The sequence below is a fragment of the Aedes aegypti genome, chromosome 3 (assembly GCF_002204515.2).
Source record: "Aedes aegypti strain LVP_AGWG chromosome 3, AaegL5.0 Primary Assembly, whole genome shotgun sequence".
NCBI classification, from domain to species: domain Eukaryota; kingdom Metazoa; phylum Arthropoda; class Insecta; order Diptera; family Culicidae; genus Aedes; species Aedes aegypti.
The window spans coordinates 209732403-209752510 of record NC_035109.1 but is presented as its reverse complement, the minus strand read 5'-3'; the positions used below and the strand labels follow the sequence as shown (position 1 = coordinate 209752510).

Sequence of the window (20108 nt, the reverse complement as noted above, 5' to 3'; positions counted from 1 at the left end):
TTGACTAAACTCCGCTGAAAAAAATGAACAGTATGTTACCACAACCTTTCAGACATACTAGGGAATAGCGTAAGACTGCTTATGGAAAATTTTAGCGAAAAAAATATGTATATTTTGGTTAAAATACATGCTTCTGAATAACGTGCGAACTAACTGTAATGCTTCTGAAGCAACTCATGTGACAGGAAATTAAGGTTAAAAAATAGATATATTATCTATGTACAGTGAAGACAAATGTTATAGATGTCCAAAACTGGATATGCACTGGTAATTAAAATGCATACAACCATCTTTTTTCTATTTTTACTTATTTTGCTGACACGAAATAGTAATCACCCTGTAAACACGTCTTTGTATGAATATAGTAAGACATTTTATTTTTTTCGTATTCTTACACGGTTTTAAGAAAATGACCAGTTCTTCAAAAAAGGTCACTTATGCGATTATTGATTTTGCATGGCCCATTCATACAAATATTGTATATGAAGCTTCTAGAAAGTCATTGAAGATGTTGGGGCGTAAAACGTATGCCACAATAAATATCATGGAGCTATAGATTCATAGCAACCCTACGGAAAACTGCTTCGAAGTGAACCGTTACGAAGTCTCGATGCCATATGGTTCCATAAGGATGATGTAATAACATTCTTATGATGTTTTAAAACCCATAGTTGAAAAATAAAATTTAAAATATGGGTTCCGATTTTGGCACGGTTCCGTTTTTGGCAACTGAAAATTTTGACTTTGTTGCCAAAAACGGAATCCCACTGTACTATGATGGTCCCTAGAAACAGCTTTCCAAAGGATTGCATGACTCTATACTTCCATAAATCGATGGTCTCTTCAATATCGACTCATGGAGGTTTCACTGTAAAATAAAATTTCGTGGTTACTATGATGGTCTCCTCATACAGCTTTCCAAGCCATTCCTGTTCCATTACTCGATATTTCCATGAGTCGATGGTCTCTTCAGATATCGACTCATGGAGGTTTCACTGTATATTTATTATTATGGTGTACTTTTCCAATCCATTGTAACTTCTGATAATATTGAAATTTGATTTGTTCGCAAACAAAATTATTGGAAAACAGAATACTATTTACAAAGTAAAGAGGTGGGGCAATATTAGCCACCTTGATTTAAGCTAAAAAAAGATGTTTTGAACAAAAAATACATTGCCTAAATATACCAGATTATTTTTTTACTGTATAGTCTTCTTGGTGCATCATAACAAGTGGAACACTTCGCTAGAAAATAGTTTCAACCAAGCTTCGCAATTTAATACTTGTATTGGATGGTGTAAGTATTTACTATGTGTTATGTATCTATCAAAATAACTCGAAAAAAATTAGAATTAAAAATTTCAAGCAAAGCTATTACAATTTCCTTTTTAATATCATACTGCTTATCATTATTTATTTTTATTTATTTATTTACTCATCCATAAACTTAAGACCATGTCTTTTATGTTTCAGTTTGTCTAAGGTAGTTAGTTCTACTTCACATTGTTTTAAATAAAATTAAACGATTGAATGAGGTGGCTCATACTGCTTCGTTGGCTGACTCATATTCCCTATACAGTAATGACCCGATTTTGTCAACCACCGATTTTGTCTACCCTCGATTTTATCTACCTCCGATTTTACCACGCTTTTCGACCCGATTTTATCTACCCCCGATTTTTGCATCCTTTTATGCCCGATTTTGTCAGATTTATATTTTAATCAGACAAAACACGTTCATACTGGCAATATTGGGTGTAAAAGTTCAATTATGATATTGGTCACGTCTATACAATCATCTATTGACCGAAATTTTGAAATTTGAAATTTATAATAATTATCCAAGAAACTGATCAATGTTACCTTGGATAACGGTACACCCCAATCTCTTTTCACGACCGTTATCGGGGGGGTCGTAAAAAAATCGATCGTAAAAAAATCAGGGTTATAATTATGTTTTTGAAAAATGCAACGTATAGGTTGAGAACTTTCCAAAATGGCCGTTCAAGTTTTCATATTTTGGTAATAGATGGCAACACTGCACGATACCGAATGTTCACCAAAGTTGAAGGAAGTGTTGCGTGCCTTACAGTCGGCCAAATCACAAATGTTCATGTGGCTGGCAACACTGTTTAAGAAGAATAAAGAAAAGATCAAAACCATAGAACTTGAGCGGAACAGAAAAATAGAATGCTTAGCAATATAGCAATACTCTTCAACTGTAATCCAGTTTTTCATTAAAGGTTCAAAATGTCGTAGCTGGCAACACTGCTTAAGTGAAATTGCGCCACCAGAAAGTACAAGTGTTCATGCAACTTTTGTTGTGCGATTATCTCAGGATCCTGACCACTTAGAAATATGGCGTCTTCGGCAAAGTTGTTCAGTAGCTCAAGGATTATTATTTTAGTCAAGAAATTCGAGATTTTGCCACCAAGTGGCGCAAGTGAGCATAAAATTTTTGTTTTGTAGATAGCTCAGGATCCTGACCACTTAGAAAGATGGGGTCTTCGGCGAAGCTGTTCGGTAGCTCAAAGGTAATTATTATTGTAGTCAAGAGAATTGAGGTTTTTCCACTAGGCAGCGCTAGTGAACATGAGACTTTTGTTTTGCATATATCTCAGGATCCTGGTCACTTAGAAAGATGGCGCCTTCGGCAAAGTTGTTCAGTAGCTCAAGCGCTATAATTTTAAAAGCTATGCGATTCAAAATTTTGCCACAAGCCAGCGCTAACGCGAAACTTTTGTTTTGCGAATATCTCAGGATCCTGACTACATAGATATGGCGTTTTGGGGAAAGTTGAGCTACTCAACAAATTTACCGAAGACGCCATCTTTCTTAGTGGTCTATATCCTGAGATAACCGCAATATAAAAGTTTCATGCGCACTAGCGCCATCTGGTGACAAAATTTTGAATCTCATGGCTTTTATATTGATAGCGCTTAAACTACTGAACAACTTTGCCGAAGACGCCATCTTTCTAAGTGGTCAGGATCCAGAGATATACGCAAAACAAATGTTGCATGCTCAGTAACGCCGCCTGGTGGCAAAATTTTGAATCTCATGGCTTTTATTATGATAGTTCTTGAGAAAATGAGCAACTTTGCTGAAGACGCCATCTTTCTATGTGGTCAGGATCCTGAGATAACCGCTTAACAAAATTTCGATGCTCACTAACGCCGCCTGGTGGCAAAATTTTGAATCTCATGGCTTTTATTATGATATTTTTTGAGCTAATGAGCAACTTTGCCGAAGACGCCATCTTTCTAAGTAGTCAGGATCCTGAGATATCCGCAAAACAAATGTTTCATGCTCACTAACGCCGCCTGGTGGCAAAATTTTGAATCTCATAGCTTTTATAATGAGAGTCCTTGAGCTAATGAGCAACTTTGCCGAAGGCGCCATATTTCTAAGTGACTAGGATCTTGAGATATTCGCAAAACAAAAGTTTCATGCTCACTAGCGCCGCCTGGTGGCAAAATCTCGAGAATCGTAGCTTTTATAATGATAGTTCTTGAGCTAATGAACGATTTTGCCGAAGGCGCCATTTTTCTAAGTGGTCAAGATCCTAAGTTATCCGCAAAACAAAAGTTCTATGCTCACTAGCGCCGCCTGGTGGCAAAATTATAGTCTTTGAGCTACTGAACAACTTTACCGAAGACGCTATCTTTCTAAGTGGTCAGGATCCTGAGATATCTGCAAAACAAAATTTCGATGCTCACTAGCGCTACCTAGTGGCAGAATTCCGCAATTCAATGACCACCATGTGTTAGCCCTTGAACTACTGAAGAATTTTGCTGATGATGTTCGATTCGATTTCTGCTGATGATGTTTCGATCCTCGATTTTGAATACTTTCTAAGATATTGTTCATTTATAAAAACGGTCGTTAATCTGAATTTTGGTCGTAAAAAAGTGGTCGTAAAACGAACCGTCGGTAAAAAAACGGTCTTAAAAGAGGTTGGAGTGTATATAGAAAATGGAAGCAAATTTTTTTTTTATGAACCAAATCATAAAACAAAGTTTTTAAGTTAAAATAAAATTTAAAACCAGTCGAAAATTATTTTCCCGATTTTAGCTCTTTCCCGATGTTGTCAACCCTAAATGAATGGGGCTGACACAATCGGGACATTTCTGTAGTTGGTGAATACGCAAAAACACGGCTTTCATAAACGTTCCTAAAAATAATTTCAAGTCGATGTTAATACTAATTATCGACATAATATTGAAGAAAACTTGTTATAGTACAAGTCACTTGCATTTAAACGATATTTTTCACAGTTTTTCTATGCATTCCATGACGTTTTTCTTAGATGGCCCATATTGCCCCGATTACCCCTACATGGCGATCTCGATAAAAGCATTTAAAAAGTGCCGTGATCCAAAAACAGGCCAAACGCCTGAATTTTTCCACGGGCCTTACCATAAATATTTGATTTAGGTATATCTTTTATCCTCTTTTTTTTTCTTTTTATTCATCTGTGATTTAGTGATTTTAGCATACTAATTTATAAGAACTTCCACTTTTTTCAACTTAGAACCTTGTTCACTACATAAGACGTATAGTAACCAAAATTGGATTCAGGAAATAAAAAAAAAAAACAAAAACAAAATAACCCCACTCGAAAAGATCCTGTATTTGAAATCTTTCAATATGATGTTACTTTAAAGTTACCCATTTGCACTCTAGAACAGTCGCAAATGACAACTGAAAGCAATAACACGCTTGGACTGTGTACAACAAGTGTGCTTTAAGGTGAAACAGTTTGGAATCAACTCTTAAGATTGCTCTGAAACTTCAAACGCACAAATCTCGCGATGAAAGCATCCAACAACAATGTACATTTTATTTTGCACTAGCAGAAAGCCTCAAATAAGAAGATCAGAAACGTTTGCCAATTATTTCTCCAGTTTTGTGCCCTTGAAAACGTGAGTATGGCAACAACTCGGCCATTTTGCCGGCCATCTTTGGATTCTGAGATGTTTCACCTTAAAGATGGTCCATATAATCCTTGCATGACGTTTTTGCTTTTGAGCCAAAAGCTGAACTGAAGAAAGCTCCCAGACATTGTTTACACCAGGCCTGCCCAACCTTTTTGGCTCTTTTTCGACATAAATGGTTGGTGCGTTCGCAAGAATAGACCGATATGAACAAAATTAGTCTCAAATGAAAACTCGGTAGTATATCTGTCTAATTCATGCTGAAAGTTTTAAATTTGTATCAAACTCTTCGCTAGCAATGCAAGCAGAGGTAAAAATCAGTCTGGTTTACACCATTCGTAATAGTTGCCATGCATATTCTAATACTTTTAGAGATTAAAATGTAAAAGAAACATAATAATTTCGAAATTACCGATATTTGCGACAACTTCATTTGGGCGGCATAAAACTCAAGTCTTGTTGGCAAAATCGGTTGGTATCGTGATAATTGATAAGACCACAGGTCATCGAAATTTCAAAATTATTGGTGTGAATATATTTTTCGTGGAAACACCAATGAAAACATTATCTGTTTAATCTTAAGTTCCCCTACAGAAAAAAATGACCAAAATTTGTTCTGATTTTAATATAAGTCTCAAAAAATTCCAAGAGTTCCAACAAATGTCTTAATTTAAAAATACTTCCAATGATATATGTGACTAAAACTATTCAGATTTTACCCAAGTAACTACGAAGCTATATATGAATACTTTATGTTTGCTCTATAGTGTGCTATCAGATTTTGTTTTAAAGTGACATAATCTTTAAGAGCTTTATAAAGCATTATTGAAAAGGGAAAGAGCCCCACAACAACCAAATTAATGCAAAACTTGGTAAAGCAGTTTTAATGCACAAGCCCTACTAAAGCATTTATGGTTGTATTTTTAGGGTACATCATGTATATTAGCTTAAAATAATGTATATTTAGGGCATGCGTTAAAAGTAAACAAAATAATGAGTCCATGGTCTTATCCACTGGTGTACTAAACTGACTCGGTCGAAGAATTTTGACACTAGAGCGGGTCCAGATCACGTGGGGATCATACGGGAGCGTGCCCCGCTCAAGTGTCACAATTCTCAGACCGAGTAAATTTAGTACACCGGTGGATTAGACCATTGGCTACCTTTCAATGGTTTTCTTTACCATCTCAATGATTTTTTTGGCGCATTGGTTTCCTGAGCTAAACCTGCTGATGTGATAAGGTAGGATAAAAGTTCCTTATAAAAGCCACTGTGTGTGTTTACCATTACTATTCGCCCAGTTATTACGAAAAGAAAGAATATTCCTTTTCTTACCAAATGGAACATCAATAGAAAGAATTTGATCACCATTCTTTCTCGTAGAGGAAATAACAGAACTGAACCCACAAAACAAAGCCGCATTGAAAAGATTTCTGGGCAGAGAAATTGATCGACATTTCTTCTCGCTCCATATGAATAAAAGAGTCCCATAGATAAAATACAACATAATTCTGAATGAAAACATATATCTTTAGATCATGAAATAGGGGTTCGAGATGGAAGAAAGTAATTTCATTATAAAAATTGTTCTTTTTTAATATCCCACAAAATGTAATGAGCGAGTGCGAACGTGCTCGATCGTCTTACTTATATATTACAGATTCGAGTGCGTTCAACGAGGTTACGTAATCTTGTATGACAGCATAACTGTATACAGTGTATATTCACTCTAAACCCTCAACATAATGCTGAATTAAAATAATGCTACAAAGCATTTATAATGTTAATCAAATGGATCATTGCTTGACAGTTATTGAATAAATTGAGAAAAAAGTTAACATTATGCAAGAAATTCATTAAAATACCAACCATTTGTAGCTACATTTGGAATCGACACATCAAAGATAAAATTTTAAGGTTTTCAAAAACACAAATTTTTATTTTTATCAAAATTCAGTATAAATCTATATATTTTTGGCCAAATTATGTATACAGAATCTGTATATCTGTATATTTTCACAAAATCTGTAATTTGTATATACAGATTCTTGGTCACAAAATATTCGAGAAAATCTGTTAAATGCAGATATACAGATTTGTCTGTGGGCATTTGAAATGATTCGGAGAAAATTAGACTGTGCACAAGCCATTTGAAGTTTATATGGAGATTACAAAGAAAAACGCCAACTTTTTGTGTTCAGGCCTCTATCTCTTCGACATAATATTTCATGGAAAAGTGAACAACCTCTGCTCATGTGAAATCCTTTTGGCTATAACTTTGCTGAAGACCACATTTTGATAGGACTTAAGGATAAATTGCTATTCCTAATCATAAAGTAGGTTTGCATTTTGCATGCTTAACCAACTGCTCGGCAGGCAACAGTGGTGCTCCTGATGGGTAGAATCTGAAACGAGACTCGCGAAGACGGTCTTCTTCTTCTGTGATTGCTGGGTTTTTTTCTTATTCCACTTTGTGTTCATACCAATCATGCGCAAGCCGTTCAAACTCCCACATGAACATCTCAGCAAACAATGATTGCGTTCGCATCACACCGAATCATAAATAGCCTTTTGAGTAAAATTTCATGCCAGCAGACGTAGCAGACATTAGAAATAACTAATCTTGTGTTTAGATATATCAGTAACTTTGGAAAAAACTGCTCCGCCGACTGAAGTTTTCAATAACAGTTTATTGTATTCAAAATACTTTTCACTTTCTCAACCACAAAAACGACGGGCTACATTTGACGTTTCGTGACAGTGAAATCCGGGCTGCATATGAAGTTGATATTTTTCCTCTTCGCGAGTCTCTCTCAGGGTAGAATACAGTGAACCCTCCATGAGTCGATGTTCCATTACTCGATATCGACTCATGAAAACATACTAAAACCATAAAATCATGGTTACTATGATGGTCCCTTCAAACAGCTTTCCAAAGATTAGTTGTTCCTTGACACGATATTTCCATGAGTCGATGATCCCTTGAATATCGACTCGTGGAGGTTTGACTTTAGATCAAAGTAATCCAGGCTACTATGTTCTACAGCAAAACAGCAGTGTTGCTCTGAAAGTAATTGAATGATCATCTCAGCATGATTTAGACTTTGTTATCACTAATAACAAATTATCCTTATCAAAGTGTGGTCTTCGGCAAAGTTGTAGCCTGGAAGATTTCACATGAGAAGAGTTTGTTCATTTTATCATAAATTATTATGGCAAGCAGTTAGAGGACTGAACCCAAAAGGTTTGTCTTTTCCATAGTAATTTCCATAGAAACTTCAAATGGCCTGTGTACAACCAAATTTCGCCAAATTATTTTCACCACGATTGACACCGTTTGAGCATAGAGGAGCAAAAACTTCAAAATTTGCATCAGTCTAATGATCATCCTATAATTTCCATGATTCTTTATTTATTTATTATATTACACCAACAGACACATTACATTACTAGTACTTTCGCCCCTTTTCTATGCGTTTTCGAGCCTCACATTCAGTTTTACAAATTTACGCTCCCCTGAAGTTAAAAATCGCTCCGAGGGGGGAGGGGGGAGGGGGAAAAGGAGGGTAAATTCGCTTACTTTGGGAATCGCTGCTCTAGGCTTTGGGATCGATAAGAAATAAAAAAAATATAGAGTTTCAATCCAGTGAGTCTAAAGAACATTTCTCTCCCGTCAAAAAGCTCGAAAAACAATCGAACAAGACCACTCTACACATTTTGCTTAGTAATACCTACGAATATTTGTAATCAGAAATGTGTCAGTAGTGAGATATTGTAATATAACAGGTTAAGATATTAAACCATGTAGGTATGATCAATTTGTTCAACTTGATTACATAAAGACGTGCCTTAAAAGCTTGTACGGGTAAAATGTGGTCACCCTGTAGCTACTTACAGGGTGTCCGCAAATGATTCGTATAAACTTTGAAGGCATGGCTCTATGCAATCAAACGGGATAAATTCGGTATTCTTGCAAGTATATATTCAGTATTATATGTATATACTAAGTATTCTTGCATATATTGACCTATAATATTCTTATGCAGTAAGTCCGACACATTTCCGATTTCAAATATTTGTAGAACCAAGCTAAATGTGTTAAGTGGCCATACAGAGAGCCGTTTTCCGAGCTGACGGAAGTGAAATATTCATAAAGCTCACTGAATTTGAACCTTATAATTTCCTATTTCCAGCCTAACTTGAAGCCAATGACCTGTAGGTAACTTCAAATAATAATAATAGAATATTTCTAGAAAGATGAGCGAACTGGGCGAAACTGACAAAATTTACACAATTAAAGAAAATATAACGTTAAAATTGTAGCTTGATTGTCTGTTCACTGCACTTAAACTTTTCCCCTACCGATAATTTAACCATTAAAAAAACGAAATTTTGCAGAAGACGAAACTTCACCTCATGCAAAACAACACACTTCATTGATTACGCCTGTGTTTTTGTTTATCAAAGTGATGGGCGCATCTGAAATTGTAATCAAAACACGGCGATAGTAAACGGCGACACTGCAAACAAAAAATAAACAAGGCGTACTTGGCGGGTTTAATTGAAACCAGAATGTACAGGGTGTCCGCAAATTATCCGAACAGCAAAATATTGGAAAGATGATCTCACATTGAAAACAATGAAAAATCAATGTCCATGTACCTTTTATAATACATCTATATGTTAACACAAAATACAACTTTAAAAAATTTCGAAATGATTGCTTGTTACTGAAATAGGCAAATTTAAATTTTTCGGAGACGTTTTTACTGAGGGCCGCTAGTCATACTGTGGATGTGTTATCCCTAAAACCTAAAAGAGATCAATCCAAATGTCCTATTATTATTTGAGGTAATCTACAGGTTAGTGGCTTCAAGATACACTGGAAATAGAAAATTGTACGGTTCAAATCCAGTGAGTTCTATGGACATTGCTCTTCCGTCATAAAGCTCGAAAAACAGCTTCCTTCAAGACACCTCAATACATTTGGGTTGGTTTTACAATTATTTGAAATCGGAAATATGTCAAACTTATTTCTTAAGAATATAATAAGCCGATGTTTAAAACCATGCAAGAATATTGAATTTATTATGCTCGATTGTATAGAGCCAGGTCTTCAAAGTTTGTACGGATAATTTACGTACACCCTGTAAACACTGCGCAAAAGTAATAGGCGACACTGAAAATAATATCGATTACGGGCTCATAACATTGGGCGATACTGGCATTCTCGAGTACACTGATAGGAAAAACATAGTAACGGCAACCAGAACGAGGGTGTAGTTAAAAATATTTTACCACTTGATTTCAACGGAACATGGAACGTTATTGGAAAAACAATACCGTTGTGAGAATTACTATGTTTTGACAGCATTGTAAGATTTACCATGTGTATATTCATATTTAACATGGGGGTTTAGTATAATTGACCACAGTTATTGTTCTCATATGGTAGGTTTTGTTTGTCTAGAAAAAAAAAACAGTAATTTTGTTGTTTTCATTTATTAATCTTAACTCAATATTTATCACCTTTTTGGATGCAGTTGCACCGCTTATTTAAACACGCAATGTTACCACCAGAAGGACGGTCAGCTGGCTATGTATGCTCTCCCAGTGCGTCTCACGGAAGAAGTTTATTCCGACCAGATAAGCGAATTCGTTGGCGTGTACATCGATGTCTTTGCGGCTCATGTTGGCCGCTATCTCCTGTTGGACGGAACGACGGAAATCTTTTTGGAGTTATATTATTTTACCTGCTGTTCCATTGGGATGTTATCGACGGTCATGGCGTGGATTCCCTTGACGTTCCACTCGACCCATTCTTAGTTGTAGGTAGTTTCTCTAGGCCATAGGCGGCCATTACGGGGCCATCTTCCGGGTTGGAAGTTTCCTGTAATTCCGCCAATTCACCCCGACATGATCCTTTTTCCCCTGAATCGTCTAAGTTCAGTTCGTGTTTGCGACAACCTGTGAAATCAAGCAAAAAATGATTAGTGCGGTTTCTAAACTTGATGCGTACTTACTTACCGACTCAATTTAGAGGCAAAGGAGTATCGAAAAGCAACTATTCATTATAATATCGGTTTTAATCTACCGCGAAAAAAGTTGAACCATTTGCCTCGTGTAATTGTTTTACGAAAAACTGGAGTCTGCCAAAACAATCTTGCGAACTACGTTCGATGGTAACTATCACTATTTGTATTGTTACCGAGTCGTGGTTGTCGTCACAATTATTCATTGCACAAAACTATTTTCATGGTGATGGTTACTATTTTACGGCATAGTAACAATAAGAACGGTTGTGTATTTGAACATACTATATTTTTTCTATCAGTGTACGTTCTAGGCGAAACCTTCTAAGTTTTTTTTGAGTACTAAATAGCTAGGGAAATTGTAGGAGATATGTATGGTATTCATGAGGATTTTAGAACTAGTTTTTTGAAATGTGAATTAAAGTGAAAAGGTTGAGGTTTGGGTATATTTTCTCCAATTGGGATTAAAAATTGCACATGTGAATTTCATTGGTTATTTTCTCATTGTTATTGATTTTTCAGATAGGCCCTTGTCGCGAATCCCTTTCGATTTGGATTCATCTTTTAAATTTTAAATTTTAAGGAGAAAACATCTCTCGTATCAGCCGTCAGAAATAACTTTTCCAAAAGTTTCAAATTTGTCAATCTCAATAAGAAGCAATCACTTCGAAATTATTTAAAATTCAATTTTGTGTTAACATATAGATGTAGGGGCAGAGTCTACTTCGCTTTCGGGAATAAAGCTATTTTCCATCCGAGATTTCTGGGTTTCAACAATTTTTGACTACAAACTGGTAGTTTACAGACGATTTGATGGATACACAATTGATTTGTCTGTCAAAACCACAATAAATCACACTTTGTTCGGTTATTCGCGAGTAAATGTTCGCGATCTTTTTGGAGTAGTGCTTGATCCTTCGACCTTGTTGCTTGCTCCTGCGGGGGCCGGCGACGAGGGTAGGATCGAACATGTCACGTCACGCGTCATTTACGTTAGAGTGAAAAAGTGCTGCAAGCGTCAGTAGTGTTTGATTTATTGATCGTGTCGCTTGCTCTTGCGGGGGTTAGTAAGCTATGAACACTTCTTCGGCGTATAATGCGATTATCGAATAATATTGCGAACCCGGTTAGGCGTGATTATCACCAAACATTGGTGACCCCCGGATCTATACCTTATCCCACTAACCCAATATCATTTCCATGACAACTGTGGAGATGCAAAGGTGATCTCGGTCTCTAGTAACAACGGTTGTCGAACTAACATTCCTTCCCGTAAAGCTGATAGATCACCTTTTCGTGGTGCGTTACGGGGTAAGATCTATCATATTGTACTCTAATTGTATCTGTTCTTGTGAATACTTATAAGTTACGGTCGGAAGAGTATAAGAGAGTAACAAGCCACTAAGACCCACCTATTTGTCCTAGATGATGAGAAGGTCGAAGTGGAAAAATGGCTCAATCAGCATCTGAGGTTGGTTTCAACTCATGAGACAAGCTTTTCCGAGTTCAATAGTTTATCTTTCGAAACGATTCCGAATCAGTGGAGTAGCCGACCTCCTAACTTCTAAAATAAGCTTCTTGTTTCAAGGGATCTAAATATCTCATGCGATGAAACCTGTTCACAGTTTCAAAAAACGACTTTGAACCTTATAAGTAGGAGCAGAGCTGTTAAATGTCAAGAATTTCACGTGACTTTGACAATTGAATATTGCTAATATCATCGACCCCTGTGGAAAAAGTCATCGGAAAAGCATATTTCCGGCGACCTTTTCCTTACTACTATCGGTTGGCATTATGTGCTGATGTGATATTTCGCATAAGAGATTCCTATGAGCATTCTAATTTTTGCAAAATTTTGACATTTAACAGCACTGAGTAGATGCAATAATTTGATACGCTAGAGTACCGATGCATGGTCAAAATCAGTATCATTCAACCAGCTTAGTGGCCGAACCTGATTAAGGGGGGCGCTTTTGAGAGTTTAATGGTGATAAACTGTTTTCTACAAAAGGTATAAATAGCGGTATCTTTTTCTAAAGAGGCTCTATGCAAAATGGTAAAGAATGATATTTGTATAAAAAACGACTACTTCATTATTTCTCAATAGTAATGGAGTAGAACGACATGCACTAAACAAAGGACACGGGTATACCACAAAAGATCAAAGAAAACTGGTCGCAGTGGTTCATCCCGAACAGAAACAAAAAATAACATTCCTTCCCTTCCCCGATGACCGTGAGGACGTGGCTGGCGCCGTAATTAATTTTGAGCTCTCGATTTGTGTACATTGAAGAATGGTAAGCTAATCCCAAGCCCCATTCATTAAATCTCTGTGCAACTTCGATTGTTCTGGTCAATCACGGAGTAGCAACTACGAATTGTGCGGTCATCTATGCTTATGCTTAAGCTAGTAAATGTTGGCGATCTTTTTGCAATTTCTTTGGTATGTTCTCCTGAGCAGGTGGGTGCGAACGTACTCACAACAAGCATGTTCGCGAGTCTGTCATGTTTGTTTTGCGCTGGTTTACACTCGTGAGGTGCCTCGTGATGCGCTTCCACCACTGATTATTCTGTATAAATCCTGAATCCAAAAACTAAACGTTCGTGTGTCACAAAACATGGCCAGTAGGCCTTTCCACGAGATGCTTCAAATCCTTCAAATCAACTGATTCTGAAGCACTTTGACATTTCATTTATGGAAACGACAGCCCGTGTATGCGCCGGTTCTTGTCCTAAATATATTGGTTGCCCTATCAGTGAAAAAAGTGGCTCAATCTTACACAAAAAATTGTATTCAATTTCGTAAGCTTCCATCGTTTGCTACGCAATACATCTAACCCAACCAACACAAGACGAAGCTCTCTTGATCCAACTTTCACCACTGACGTGTGGTGAGTAACATCTAACTTGTGGATCAAGCAAAACGTTAGGGGTTTCTTACCTTTTTCTCTATGGATGTGATGCGAAAAGATATCGGTACCCTCCATGATTTTATATGTCTTTATTGTGTTAATGAAATAATAAATTATAAATACGATTCTTAGCCTAATTTATCACTCTTAAAATGTTTACCCTCTGATTGCCACCGTTTGAAGCAGCACATGAAGAAATCAGGCGCGCACCTGGCAATTGAGATCTGAATCCGAGGGCAGTTCCAAATTCGTTCGCAGCGGCACTTGGATTTGTACTTTCGACGCTTGTACCGTTGGATCGCAAAATCTTTAGCGGTCACGTCGTTTTCTTTCGGTTGGTGGTGTTTTTTGAACGGTGCAGGGGACGAGGGCTTCTGAATGTAGAAAAGATCGGAATCTCCGGTCAGTTTGACCGATCCCGTTGCTCTGCGGCGATGTGACGAGGAGGGACCACTAATTAGCGATGAAGACCGCAGTGGACTTATGTTGATGATGTCGTTGTCTGTGCGATGGTTTTCGTACTGGAGTTTTCCTTCCCTATTAGAAGCGTTGCGAGCTGCCGTCGAGTTCATAATTTGTAGTTTTATTATTTTACTGGTTTGCGCTTCCACGGTTGTGGATCTTTCAGTTGTTGCAATGGTAGTCCCATTCGGACTTAAGGTTGATATGGGAACATCTTGAAAGGATCTTGACTGGATGGATTCTGTTGAATCTGATTTCAGTGGCTTGATTTGAACCAATTCAAGTTTACTGTCACCACTGTTTGCTCGATTAGATGCAATTCCAAGGATTTTGAATTGTGCATCACTGACGTTGATTAAAAACAGCGAATTCGTTGGCGTGTACATCGATGTCTTTGCGGCTCATGTTGGCCGCTATCTCCTGTTGGACGGAACGACGGAAATCTTTTTGGAGTTATATTATTTTACCTGCTGTTCCATTGGGATGTTATCGACGGTCATGGCGTGGATTCCCTTGACGTTCCACTCGACCCATTCTTAGTTGTAGGTAGTTTCTCTAGGCCATAGGCGGCCATTACGGGGCCATCTTCCGGGTTGGAAGTTTCCTGTAATTCCGCCAATTCACCCCGACATGATCCTTTTTCCCCTGAATCGTCTAAGTTCAGTTCGTGTTTGCGACAACCTGTGAAATCAAGCAAAAAATGATTAGTGCGGTTTCTAAACTTGATGCGTACTTACTTACCGACTCAATTTAGAGGCAAAGGAGTATCGAAAAGCAACTATTCATTATAATATCGGTTTTAATCTACCGCGAAAAAAGTTGAACCATTTGCCTCGTGTAATTGTTTTACGAAAAACTGGAGTCTGCCAAAACAATCTTGCGAACTACGTTCGATGGTAACTATCACTATTTGTATTGTTACCGAGTCGTGGTTGTCGTCACAATTATTCATTGCACAAAACTATTTTCATGGTGATGGTTACTATTTTACGGCATAGTAACAATAAGAACGGTTGTGTATTTGAACATACTATATTTTTTCTATCAGTGTACGTTCTAGGCGAAACCTTCTAAGTTTTTTTTGAGTACTAAATAGCTAGGGAAATTGTAGGAGATATGTATGGTATTCATGAGGATTTTAGAACTAGTTTTTTGAAATGTGAATTAAAGTGAAAAGGTTGAGGTTTGGGTATATTTTCTCCAATTGGGATTAAAAATTGCACATGTGAATTTCATTGGTTATTTTCTCATTGTTATTGATTTTTCAGATAGGCCCTTGTCGCGAATCCCTTTCGATTTGGATTCATCTTTTAAATTTTAAATTTTAAGGAGAAAACATCTCTCGTATCAGCCGTCAGAAATAACTTTTCCAAAAGTTTCAAATTTGTCAATCTCAATAAGAAGCAATCACTTCGAAATTATTTAAAATTCAATTTTGTGTTAACATATAGATGTAGGGGCAGAGTCTACTTCGCTTTCGGGAATAAAGCTATTTTCCATCCGAGATTTCTGGGTTTCAACAATTTTTGACTACAAACTGGTAGTTTACAGACGATTTGATGGATACACAATTGATTTGTCTGTCAAAACCACAATAAATCACACTTTGTTCGGTTATTCGCGAGTAAATGTTCGCGATCTTTTTGGAGTAGTGCTTGATCCTTCGACCTTGTTGCTTGCTCCTGCGGGGGCCGGCGACGAGGGTAGGATCGAACATGTCACGTCACGCGTCATTTACGTTAGAGTGAAAAAGTGCTGCAAGCGTCAGTAGTGTTTGATTTATTGATCGTGTCGCTTGCTCTTGCGGGGGTTAGTAAGCTATGAACACTTCTTCGGCGTATAATGCGATTATCGAATAATATTGCGAACCCGGTTAGGCGTGATTATCACCAAACATTGGTGACCCCCGGATCTATACCTTATCCCACTAACCCAATATCATTTCCATGACAACTGTGGAGATGCAAAGGTGATCTCGGTCTCTAGTAACAACGGTTGTCGAACTAACATTCCTTCCCGTAAAGCTGATAGATCACCTTTTCGTGGTGCGTTACGGGGTAAGATCTATCATATTGTACTCTAATTGTATCTGTTCTTGTGAATACTTATAAGTTACGGTCGGAAGAGTATAAGAGAGTAACAAGCCACTAAGACCCACCTATTTGTCCTAGATGATGAGAAGGTCGAAGTGGAAAAATGGCTCAATCAGCATCTGAGGTTGGTTTCAACTCATGAGACAAGCTTTTCCGAGTTCAATAGTTTATCTTTCGAAACGATTCCGAATCAGTGGAGTAGCCGACCTCCTAACTTCTAAAATAAGCTTCTTGTTTCAAGGGATCTAAATATCTCATGCGATGAAACCTGTTCACAGTTTCAAAAAACGACTTTGAACCTTATAAGTAGGAGCAGAGCTGTTAAATGTCAAGAATTTCACGTGACTTTGACAATTGAATATTGCTAATATCATCGACCCCTGTGGAAAAAGTCATCGGAAAAGCATATTTCCGGCGACCTTTTCCTTACTACTATCGGTTGGCATTATGTGCTGATGTGATATTTCGCATAAGAGATTCCTATGAGCATTCTAATTTTTGCAAAATTTTGACATTTAACAGCACTGAGTAGATGCAATAATTTGATACGCTAGAGTACCGATGCATGGTCAAAATCAGTATCATTCAACCAGCTTAGTGGCCGAACCTGATTAAGGGGGGCGCTTTTGAGAGTTTAATGGTGATAAACTGTTTTCTACAAAAGGTATAAATAGCGGTATCTTTTTCTAAAGAGGCTCTATGCAAAATGGTAAAGAATGATATTTGTATAAAAAACGACTACTTCATTATTTCTCAATAGTAATGGAGTAGAACGACATGCACTAAACAAAGGACACGGGTATACCACAAAAGATCAAAGAAAACTGGTCGCAGTGGTTCATCCCGAACAGAAACAAAAAATAACATTCCTTCCCTTCCCCGATGACCGTGAGGACGTGGCTGGCGCCGTAATTAATTTTGAGCTCTCGATTTGTGTACATTGAAGAATGGTAAGCTAATCCCAAGCCCCATTCATTAAATCTCTGTGCAACTTCGATTGTTCTGGTCAATCACGGAGTAGCAACTACGAATTGTGCGGTCATCTATGCTTATGCTTAAGCTAGTAAATGTTGGCGATCTTTTTGCAATTTCTTTGGTATGTTCTCCTGAGCAGGTGGGTGCGAACGTACTCACAACAAGCATGTTCGCGAGTCTGTCATGTTTGTTTTGCGCTGGTTTACACTCGTGAGGTGCCTCGTGATGCGCTTCCACCACTGATTATTCTGTATAAATCCTGAATCCAAAAACTAAACGTTCGTGTGTCACAAAACATGGCCAGTAGGCCTTTCCACGAGATGCTTCAAATCCTTCAAATCAACTGATTCTGAAGCACTTTGACATTTCATTTATGGAAACGACAGCCCGTGTATGCGCCGGTTCTTGTCCTAAATATATTGGTTGCCCTATCAGTGAAAAAAGTGGCTCAATCTTACACAAAAAATTGTATTCAATTTCGTAAGCTTCCATCGTTTGCTACGCAATACATCTAACCCAACCAACACAAGACGAAGCTCTCTTGATCCAACTTTCACCACTGACGTGTGGTGAGTAACATCTAACTTGTGGATCAAGCAAAACGTTAGGGGTTTCTTACCTTTTTCTCTATGGATGTGATGCGAAAAGATATCGGTACCCTCCATGATTTTATATGTCTTTATTGTGTTAATGAAATAATAAATTATAAATACGATTCTTAGCCTAATTTATCACTCTTAAAATGTTTACCCTCTGATTGCCACCGTTTGAAGCAGCACATGAAGAAATCAGGCGCGCACCTGGCAATTGAGATCTGAATCCGAGGGCAGTTCCAAATTCGTTCGCAGCGGCACTTGGATTTGTACTTTCGACGCTTGTACCGTTGGATCGCAAAATCTTTAGCGGTCACGTCGTTTTCTTTCGGTTGGTGGTGTTTTTTGAACGGTGCAGGGGACGAGGGCTTCTGAATGTAGAAAAGATCGGAATCTCCGGTCAGTTTGACCGATCCCGTTGCTCTGCGGCGATGTGACGAGGAGGGACCACTAATTAGCGATGAAGACCGCAGTGGACTTATGTTGATGATGTCGTTGTCTGTGCGATGGTTTTCGTACTGGAGTTTTCCTTCCCTATTAGAAGCGTTGCGAGCTGCCGTCGAGTTCATAATTTGTAGTTTTATTATTTTACTGGTTTGCGCTTCCACGGTTGTGGATCTTTCAGTTGTTGCAATGGTAGTCCCATTCGGACTTAAGGTTGATATGGGAACATCTTGAAAGGATCTTGACTGGATGGATTCTGTTGAATCTGATTTCAGTGGCTTGATTTGAACCAATTCAAGTTTACTGTCACCACTGTTTGCTCGATTAGATGCAATTCCAAGGATTTTGAATTGTGCATCACTGACGTTGATTAAAAACAGAACAAAGAGTGATCTGAAAGAGCAAAATGAAATTCATTAGATTACTGCTGTTAGGATTATCCACTTTGCAAAGCATACAATAATTGTTTACATTGAAGAAATATGATATTCGGAAATATCTCCCAACATTTTAACATTATATTCGGATTCCATAATTTCAGGAATTCAAAGACATGATTTTTATCAAAATAATCTGTTTAGTAAAAGTAATTGGGATTTCCATAGCATTGTGATAATGTCTGCAGCTAAAAAGCAAAGTCGTGCTAAAAAGGTGTCTAGGTTCGATTTCCAGCCGGTCCAGATTTTTTTTTCATAATGTCATTTCCAAGAATTTTCCTACAAAACAAAATTCGCCCAGGACTTCAACCTTGACCTCATCTAGGAATCACTCAATATACAAATTTAGGAATTACTAAAGGAGTTTATCAAGAAATTTCAGTGACACCTCCAAAAGACCATCCAGCAATATTTCTTGTGGATATTTTTTCTCGAATTCTCCACAATCTAAGAAGAGATTATTCTTAGGACATCTTCATGAACTTCAGTATATTTCTCGCAAAATATTTGCAGGGTTACTACATATATTTCCCAGCCAAACAGTTAAAATGATGGCAGCCCATGAAAATCTGCAATATGAGTATTTCTGGAACGGAACCGATGAGTAGATCACGGAAATCGATGCCTATGGAGTTCTGCGAAGATATGGATTTTCTTCTTGGTCATCCCAGTGGTCTCCACAGGATGGAGACGAGGAGGAAATCGATGTGTGACGTCATTTTGTGATCTAAGATGGCGATTTCCGGTTGGTGGAAATCACTTGTAAATGGTGTTTACTTAATGGGAACGATGAATGCCAGAAATCATCATATGTTTCAAATGATTTTTTCAAACCGGAAGTTGCTATCTTTGATTTAAAAAACGATCCCAAACATCGATTTCCGACATCTATTCATAGAAACCGTTCCAAAAATATCAATATTGCATAAATTCTGAGCATGGGCGTAGCCAGGATTTCCGTCAGGGAAATTTGAAATTTGAAAGGGCGAGCAATTGAGAAAAATCAACGAATTAGTAGGGGAACATGGTCCAATTCGGACCTAGTAACAGTTTTTTGGCCATATTTTCTCAGCACGATGAACTACATGAACAATTTTATGTTCTCGTGAAAGCTTGATTTAGCGCGCACACTTTTCACTCAGAGAGTTTTGTGATATCTCCTACCAGGGCATGACTAGACATGTTCGAACAAAATTATCCAGAAGGTCCGAATTGGACCA

At 37.6% G+C, this 20108-nt stretch overlaps 1 protein-coding gene across 1 annotated transcript in view; it reads right to left on the bottom strand.

Moving 5' to 3' along the window:
• Nucleotides 1–18074: 18074 nt before the first annotated feature.
• LOC5572259 overlaps nucleotides 18075–20108 on the bottom strand; it is a 34052-nt gene continuing 32018 nt past the window's right edge. The window contains exon 2 of the mRNA XM_021853054.1: nucleotides 18075–18844. Within this exon, the coding sequence (XP_021708746.1) occupies nucleotides 18133–18844 (712 nt within the window). The 3' untranslated portion in view covers nucleotides 18075–18132. The remainder of the gene's footprint in view (nucleotides 18845–20108) is intronic.